This window comes from Buteo buteo, chromosome 10 (genome assembly GCF_964188355.1).
Source record: "Buteo buteo chromosome 10, bButBut1.hap1.1, whole genome shotgun sequence".
In the NCBI taxonomy this organism is placed as follows: domain Eukaryota; kingdom Metazoa; phylum Chordata; class Aves; order Accipitriformes; family Accipitridae; genus Buteo; species Buteo buteo.
Window position 1 is genome coordinate 37979812 of NC_134180.1, and position 8879 is coordinate 37988690.

Consider the following 8879-nt stretch of genomic DNA (forward strand, 5'->3'; position numbering starts at 1 on the left):
CTGGCATCAGTCCAGATGGTGAAGACGTCACTTCATGAAGTTCTGCAACCAGCAAGCAGAGAGATTGTAAATGATTTTCCATACATTTCTTGTTTTGTTCCTACATGCTTCAGGCAAACAAACAGTGAGCAGAATTCTTTTAAGCTGAAAAGTATGAATGCCTACAAGGTATAAATCCACTAACTTTACTTGCATGTCCCAATTACAGAAAGGTCTCTTCACATTCCTGTGGAGCTTCAGGAGTTCCTGCCAGGGTAGAATAATTCTGGAAGCAACTTTTCAACTCTTCTATTTCACCTGTGGCATTTGTCATCTTTTTTGTGAAGGCTGAAGATCCTGGCTCTGCTTTACCTTTGCAGATCTTTGCATAGGAAACTTGTACATGTATAATCTGGTAAGGTTACCTCACCCACAGAATTGTTCGGTTAACTTTTGGCACTAGTGAAATTGTGGTTTGCTTTGAGACCATCTTAGCATGAAGTGACACCCAGTTCCAATGCGATAAGCCACATTTTGTAAGTATATTTTGATAACCTATAAATTATTTACTAAAAGTACGTTTCTCTAACTATACTAATTCACTTTTGCTTGAAAGCCCCCACGTAGGGAAGTAAGAAGCCATACAGCTAAATTGTGTGGCATGTCTCAGTGCTGGAGAACCTCTAAGCAGAGGGAGAAAATAACCTCAACTTCCAGTCAGGCAACAGAGGAAAATAGGTGATGGGAGAGAGGTGACGTGCTAGAGATGTCTGGCATAGACTGATATGGTGGTCATATATACATGGACATACAGGCCTTGCCTTTTCTCAGGCGCTGATACCAAAGAGACTAAGTTCACTTGGCTGGAGTGGTAGCTCTGTTTTTTGCACTATTCAGAACAGATCTGGGGTGAAATGCCATTGCTGTGTGTTAATACTCCCTGTCTGATTAGTTGGAAGACTACTGATAATGGGAAGCAAGCTTAGGAAAGTTTTCTTTCTTTGTAAGTTGACTTCCTCTTCAGAGTGATTTTTTTACTTTTTCCTATCGATGTTTAGATGCAGCATGTTTTCTGTTTTGGTTTTTTTTTTTTTTTTGGTGGTTTTTTTTTTTTTTTTTTTTGTTTTTTTTTAATTTGCTTACGGTGAGCCAAAGCTTCTCCGTACTCCTTACTTGACATCTGAGAGCCATAACAGCTGACTCAAGATGTATGCACTTTTAAAAGATCAGCTGTACAAAGTTAAATCTTTATTTGGGAATTCTTACAGCAAAATGATCCAGTGGAGTATTCAGAAATGTAGTCCAAGGCAAGGAGCTAAGTACACAGAATGCAGTCATAAAAGTAATCCCCAAAAATCAGTGGGTCCTCTTCATTCCTCCTTTACCTTCAAAAAATCAAGGGGAAGCTAGGAAGCATTATTTGCCGATAAACTGAGGTGGTCGTTTTTCCCTGAAGGCAGCCATCCCTTCCTGACGGTCTCTTGTGGGAATATTCTACGTTTTAAAAAAAGAAAATGGTATGTTTTTCATTGACAAGTCTGATGAGTTTTTAAGTACTGACTAATTTGGCAGTAGTGGTCTAAGACCAAGATTGCTTTTCTTTCAATGATACATTAAGTCCCACCTTCCACATTTTGCAATTAGGAAAATAAGAGAGACTGGGTTGTAGTGTAAATCACAAGCAAAGCATCTAAGACAAAGACAATAGAACTACATAAGAAAACAGTTTTCCATAAATTTAATACTTTACCGTCTTAAAATACAGAGAGGCACAGCAGTTACATTGTTCCGTTAGCTGAGAAAGGTACATGCTCTCAAAACTTGTCAGAAAGAATGACTACAGGAGAAACCTGTTTTTTAATTTGCTAAAACTAAAACCATTCATAAACCTCATCCTATAATTAACATTGTTGAAACTAAGAATATACACTTACTTTGGACAGAAGGGTATTTAAGAAAGGACTTTGGTCTCATGGAGGCTAAGAGAGGCAGCTATGCATGACACAACAATTAACATTCTGAAATAGGTATCTGGAACTGCACTCAAGTATGTTCTCAAAGCTTTAGATTTAGCTGTTAAGTGTTCCCTTATAGAGAGGAAAATACAAGAGGATGCTGTGAATACCTAGCTTTAGAAAATCTACAGTTGTTTCTTTCAGGAATGTATTCTGAAGGTAACCTACCTGGGCATAACACATCCCCTCAATAGCCATCCCTGATGCAATATCGACCTGGGGATAAGAGGGAAGGAATGAGATTTGTCTGAAGTATAGCCCTCAAAACTACTTCGTAGCCCTCAAATCAATAAATGCTCATGCATAGTGAGTGACCTTCACTCCTGTATTAGAACTACGGTGTTAGCATCTGTAGAAAAAAAATCCTGCTGTATTAATTTTGTTCTTAAAGAAAATCTTTAAAACTCCTGAAGTGGTTTTAAATGCCTTGTCTAAACAAGGATTATAACTCATCTGTTCTAAACATTTTTACTGTAGTAATTTGTAAGAGTTGCCTGTCTGCTTCATTTACATCAGTATTTAAAATAAAAATAATTACCTCCATTCCTCTGTTTATTGCCAGTTTTCCCATTTTCACGGCAAATGGAGCCTTTATTAAAAAAAAAAAAAAACAAAACACAACAAAACCAAACCTCAAGAAACATTAAAATATAATTAAAGCCACATCAGTTCATAATAGTGTAGTTGTTACATCATTATCCTAGCTCCAAATGACCTTTTAGTCTACAGAAATTTGCAGTAAGTTAGTATTTTCAAAAAAACAAATTAGCATTATCTACAGTTAATAGATGTACACGGTGCAAGGTTTCAATGTGTCCTGCAGGTCTGCATAACCACTGGGAGGTAAAACTGTCCTATGGGTTAAGCAGCTCAATGTTAACACTTGTTTCTACAGAAACTGCATTCGCAAAAAAGGACAGAGTTAAGACTTAAACATCAGAAACCAAGACTTTAATATTTCATAGAAAGGAATTTAAATTGTTTGTTTGCTCTCTCTTAAAGGAAGCAGAAATGCCTTCTTTACAGTGACCACATGAATAATACACTTACCTGAGGAAGGATTTCTTTAGCCAAAGTTAATGCTCTCTGGTAAGCTGCATCTCCCTCATTGTTTTGTGGCACTGTGTGATTTACTAATCCCATTGAGAAGGCTTGTTGTCCGTCAATCTGTCTACCAGTGAAAATGAGTTCCTTTGCGAGACCTATTCCAACACATCTGGGCAGGCGCTGCGTTCCACCTTATGACAACAGCAAAACCAGCATTTTCCATTTCTGAGAAACACCCCCCAAAAAGTAGTATTTTGTTTCCTTACATAACAAGGAGGTTTGAAAAATAAAGGGATGATGTGTTTCTTTAATAACTAGCTGAATATATCAACATTTTGCAAGGCATCTGAAATGTTTCAGCATCCTTTTGACTATTTTGATAAACAGGAAAAAGTGTAAAGGGACTTTCCTAAATTCATAGCAAGTCCGAGACAGGGCCTGGCATGGAACTCTTGATTCACAGATCTCTTGGGTCACTGTAAGATGCTACTTCTAATTTACATTCAAAACACTTCAAGTGTTCTAATGACAAAATACTATAGAGCTGAGAAAATAAGAGACTGAAGATTTAATGGAGGTTACCTGCTCCAGGAAGAAGCCCTCTTGTGGTCTCAATAAGGCCCATTTTAGCTGATGAAGCTATTAAAAAAATAAATATAGGGTTTAGTTACTTTTTGATCTGTATAACTACAAATTTTCCATTCTGAACTAATTAATAAAACTACAAACTGTCAACACTGAACTGGAACTCCATTTCTCCAGGTAGCTAGAAAGTCTGAATACTATAGTGCTTAATCAGTGTCCATCTCAAGTCAGATGAGGGATGTGTAATATGGCTGCTTACCCCTAATGTAGTAATTTTATCTAGAAAAATGAACCTTGGGTCCATACTAGATGAAATGTAATGGATAGAAGAACAGAAACAGAAGAAGGAAGTCTTCCAGTCCAAACTGATGTAAGCAGGGAAGGTTAGATCTAGCCAGAGTGCTGATCCAGTATTACATGATAATAACTATTTAATTCTACCAACAAATAGTTTTCTGAAGGAATCCTAATCTTGTCTAAAAATAGGCTTTACTTTTTAAGCAAGGAAACTGCTTTCCCAGTAGTAACTGTCATGTTTTGTGGACAAATGCCTACTCATTTCTTGAACTGTGTAAGTTCCTCTCTCAGTCTACTGGATTGCATTAACAGCCAGCTGTCATGCATGTAAGTTCTCTTTAAAATATAGTCACCCATTACAAGAAGAATCCTATATTAAGCAACACACAAACCTGCTACTCGAAGGTCACAAGCTAACGCCAGTTCTAGTCCACCACCCAATGCGTAGCCATCTATTGCAGCAATTGTGGGTACAGGCAGGGCAGCTAGAGAAGACAACATGGATTATACAGTTTTGTTCCAGAAGTTCTGCTCCAGTCACTTCTAGAATATAAATGCTTAAATTGTAAAGCTTTTAGTAGTTCTCAAACTCAAAATTGCCAAGGAATTCATTTTCTTCTGCCACAAACTTTCTGTCTCTAAACAGCAGAAACTGTCTTTTTGCACTTCTCCCTTCATTGTAAGAAGAATGCAAAACATTATTTGTACATGCAAAGAAGCATGTAAATACAAAGTACTGCAACGCAAAACAGGATGAATTGTCTCCTTGCAAATTTATAATGTGAATATCCAGCTGTTGCAGTTAAACAGTCAAAGACACCATCCCTAGTCACTGTTACAAGGATTAGCTTTTCTGGTGCTTTTGTTAGCCAAGACTCCTGAACTTGGTAAACACTGTTGTCACCTCATAGTTGAGGAACCTGTGGTACCTGGAGATTAGCTGCTTGGTAAGATACCTTTTTAAACACTTGGGGAGCTGGAAGCAGACTTCAGACATGTGCTAGTTCTGTGCGTAACTATCCCGACTGCTTTTGTGGTTTGTGAGACAGGGTCATTCTCTCTACATCATTGTTTGGTTTTTAATTATTGCAATTCTGACTGCTATTTTAGTCAGATTTCACTTCGGTATTCTTCTCTAGTGAGAACAGAATCATTCATAAATAGGGGAAGAAAATCAATTGTGTAAGTCCATATTCCTTTTGCGGGAAAAAAAAAAAAAGGGGGGGGGTAGGGGAAGTTGTAGGTACAAACCCCCTGGCATTCAACAAATCCGTTTAGAAAATCCATTCAGAGATCCAAATCCACATTCTTAGGTTATTGCCATATCATGAGTGCTTCTCAGCATGTATTGAAGGGTGGGACAACCAACATAGCTCATTTGTCAAGCACTGTCTCCCAAGGATTACATAGAACTGTATATAGAATAATTTGTTATATCAGGTACTTATTATATGTATGTGTGTGTGCTGCTCTTCATCATAGAAAAGGCAGTACTGAAATGCATCTTGTCCTTGGAGTGGCAGCAGGATAGTTGGTATTTAATTCTAATCAGATCTTTGTTTCAGGCATAAACTGGAGCCATTTGGGAAGCAACTCCTAAATGGATAAACTGTTGGGGCCCTTCCCCTCCTGCAGCATTTCTAAATGTCTCAGTACAGGCAGTCTAGGACATATTTCCCAACTGAAATAATAATTTACCTATTTCATCCATGAGATTTCTCAGCCTTTTAACAAAGTGTCCAACTTCTGCATCATCCATCTTTGCACGTTCCTTTAAGTCTGCACCTAAATAGAGGAGAAAAAGGTTAGAATCCAGGAGAAGGGAGAAGACATCTGAACTGTGTTCCCTCCTGTCCCTCTCAGAGGGCACACCATTTCAGAAGTCTTGAAATACGGTGTTCTGGTTAAGTCAAGTCAGTGAAGTTGGAGTGTGGACATTTGGGCTGGAGCAGTGGCTAGGGTGCTCCTCTGGGCCCTTCCAACAGATTTCCCAGATGAGCACCAATTCCTGTATGCAAGGGCAATAATCCATAAAACTGGAAACCAAGGACTCCAATACCAGAGGCACCTCTGCTTTAAGATGGTTATAAATGGAAAACAAATAGTAGCACCACGCAGCCTGTGCGGCTCACTCCATCACAAGTCTTCATCGCTGAAGCCGGTAGGCAGACAGGTGAAAGAGAGAACGTGTTTGTTATTTGCTACACAAAAGCCAGCCCATTTTTCTTTTAGCATGCATTTCCAATGGCTTTTCTGCACAATCTGATTAGCACACAGCCTTAAGAGCCATCAAATTTTTTAACAAGTTTGCAGAGCCTTTGTTACTTACCAGCACAAAATACACCTTTCACTTCACTCTTGAACACCACCACGCGAACCTTCTCATCACAGCGGAGTTGTTCCAGAGCGCTGAACAGCTATGAGGGAGGGAGTACAAACAAGAGAAGAAAAACTTAAAAGCATATGGATGTATATGCCTAAATTATAGCAAGCTCCTAATCTATGACAAAAGTTTCTTTTTTTTTTTTCCCTGCAGGTGCCAGGAATTTACTGGAAATCATATATGTGGAGCCAGCAGGATCTTTCCATGAGAGCCTCAGAATGACACATTTCCCCATCTCTTTTTTTTCTTCCATTCAGAGATGAACCTTTGCTGTAGCTTAAACTCCCCTTCTTGTCCAGGCATGAGCCAGACTTTCTCTAGAATGTATCAACCTTGAACAGATCATCTGCTAAGGTCTGACAATGAGTATGTTTTTGTTGTAATTATGCAAGCAAGGACAGTGACTTGCATCCAAGTTAGCTAACTCAAATAATTCCAGTATCTCTGTCCAGTCCACAGCTGAAGTTACTGCAGTACAGACATATCACGATCTCTTTATCTTCAGGCTAACCTGCCTTGCCCCAGTGCAGTCTCCCACTGACCTTCAGCAAGAGATTTAAGTTTTTGTTTCAGATTTCCCACAACTATGCTTATTGCATTTAGTTATTGATCATGATTCCAAATACGTTTACAGGCCAGGCCCATACTCACTTCATTTACAAATACTTTTCCCAATGAATTTCTCGCGTGCGGTCGGTTCATTAGGATTTCAGCAATACCTTAGTAATAGGAGACAATTTCAGTTATACTTCATTTAATTCTCTGACACAATAATTCAACTGGGAACAATATCTGCATATGCTGCATCTTCTCTTTCCTGAAAATGTATATAAAGTATATTCTAAAACAATTAGTTATTTTAAAAGTGGAGGTGGGAGACCATGTCTACGAAACCCAGTTATGCAGGACAACTGTAAAATTCAGTAGCACTGTGAATAATATAAGTAAGCAGAAATTTAAAAAATGAACATGACATCTAAGAATGTATGCCTTAGAATTACTGCAGGAATAGAAAAAAACCCCAAACCCAAATGATCCATCTTAGGTTTCTATTTTGAATGTTACTTATTTCAGTTTTTATTGTACAGTCGTAATGTGTTCAAGTAATGAAGAAAACCATCCCCTTGGGATTGCTGTTTGCATGAGAATAGCACAAACTGGTCACTCCCGGTTTGTGTTCCAGAGCAGTTTTGAAATTGAAGCTCCATTTAATTTAAAGTTAATAAGCTCATCAGTGGAAAGGACTTAACTCAAAGTTCCTAAGTCCAAGCAGAAAAGTAAGACCACAACATCTACTTACTTCTCCCTTGCACTTGTGTTTTCTAAATTATTATCCAATGGTTTCTGTATGCTTTGGAGAGAAAAAACATCTCTCCTGTTTCCTTGACTGGACTTCTGCTCACTTCCCAGGCCTTAACATTGTAAGGTGCTGTTGCTGCTGCTGTAGGTGCACAGATGTACCTCGCATCTGTCCCGCTTGGTCCTGCCCTGCTAGAAGGTCTCTGTCCCTCTGCCAGTGGCCAGTTAGTAAACAAGAGATGTGTCAGATAGGAACAAAGACACAGGTAACAGCGGGCACCAGCAAACAATGGAAATTCACAATTCCGGTAACTACGTTCATATATATGTAACTAGCAAAACTATGAAGAACTGTTTGTAAGCTCTTGCAACAGTTACCCTTACCAGAAAGTAACTGCATTGGCAATCTGAACCACAACTCAAATTGCCTAGTGTCTCTCATGCATAAATACGCACAGACGTGCCCTGGTCCTGTCCTCCCTTTAGCACCGTACGTTACAGATACCAGAAAAATCTAAGGTACGCAAACCAGAACTTCTTGTATTGAGACCTCCCGCATACACAACTTAAAAGTCATCTAGCTTTTTATTTGGCAGCTGTGTTCTTCAGACAAGCATTGAGGCATAACTCCTATAAACACCCTGCCCGCGATGGACTCGGCGAGGCACCCGCTCACCTTTCGGGCCGCATACGAGGGCGTCAGAGCAAGGGAAGGCTCGGTGGCCCCGGCACCCCCGGTACCAGATGTCCGGGCAGCGCTGCAGGGACGGCTCGAGTGTTTCAGGGCCCGTCCGAGGGACGGCAAGGGCTGCCAGAGCCGAGGGGCCGGGAGCTCCGGCCGGGCCGGGAGCTGAGGCGTTTTTACCAGGAATCGGTAAAGCCACGTAGATCGACGTGCCCCCTCCCTACAGCACCAGAAAACCGGCTCTGACACCCGATCGGCTCCTCCGACACCTCGGAACCGCCGTTAAATGAGCGCCGGGGCCTAACCCCGGCCCCCTGCGGTCCCCCGCGCACCCCGGCCCGCAGGCGGGGGCCGCCGCACTCACCGCTGCTCTCCCCGCCGGCCGCGCCCACCAGCACCTCCGCGCCCCGCCGCGGGGCGGCCGTGGGGGGCCCGCCGCGACCCCAGCGCAGCAACTCCCGTCCCGTCCGCCCCAGCCGCATCATGGCGCCGCTCGCTCCCGGGGTTCCGCCGGTAGCGAGGGGCCGGGCCGGCGGGGCGGGGCGGGGCGGGGCAGGGCGGGCCGGCCGAAGGGACGCTGCGCCTTTAA

General features: G+C 41.3%; 1 protein-coding gene and 1 long non-coding RNA gene across 5 annotated transcripts; one reads left to right on the forward strand and one right to left on the reverse strand.

The window, feature by feature from the left end:
* Window positions 1-9: 9 nt before the first annotated feature.
* Window positions 10-6599, forward strand: LOC142035235 (uncharacterized). The gene is made up of 3 exons (XR_012651834.1): window positions 10-124; window positions 209-394; window positions 6460-6599. It is a non-coding gene; the product is annotated as an uncharacterized LOC142035235 (long non-coding RNA).
* Window positions 1206-8813, reverse strand: ECHDC2 (enoyl-CoA hydratase domain containing 2). 4 transcript variants are annotated; one of them, XM_075037125.1, is made up of 11 exons: window positions 8655-8783; window positions 8282-8510; window positions 6958-7025; window positions 6253-6340; window positions 5622-5708; window positions 4316-4408; window positions 3624-3680; window positions 3045-3232; window positions 2533-2583; window positions 2163-2210; window positions 1206-1473 (listed from the first exon to the last, which is right to left on the reverse strand). In XM_075037125.1, the coding sequence occupies exons 3-11, from the start codon at window positions 7006-7008 to the stop codon at window positions 1396-1398; spliced, it is 741 nt and encodes a 246-aa protein (XP_074893226.1). In that variant the 5' UTR covers window positions 7009-7025; window positions 8282-8510; window positions 8655-8783; the 3' UTR covers window positions 1206-1395. The 4 variants fall into 4 exon arrangements, with proteins under 4 accessions (XP_074893226.1, XP_074893224.1, XP_074893225.1 ...); XM_075037123.1 differs by lacking the exon at window positions 8282-8510 and having other exon boundaries at window positions 8655-8811; XM_075037124.1 differs by lacking the exon at window positions 8655-8783 and having other exon boundaries at window positions 8282-8638.
* Between the last annotated feature and the right edge of the window lie 66 nt (window positions 8814-8879).

Bases quoted from the DNA above. Each gene is read 5' to 3' on its own strand.
- ECHDC2 (XM_075037122.1), bottom strand. From the start codon at position 8,775: ATGATGCGGCTGGGGCGGACGGGACGGGAGTTGCTGCGCTGGGGTCGC. The intron at 6,341-6,957 runs GTGAGTATGGGC...CCTCCCTCATAG, and splicing joins GAAAAGTATTTGTAAATGAA to CTGTTCAGCGCTCTGGAACA. The intron at 2,584-3,044 runs GTAAGTGTATTA...TTTTTAATAAAG, and splicing joins CTAAAGAAATCCTTCCTCAG to GCTCCATTTGCCGTGAAAAT.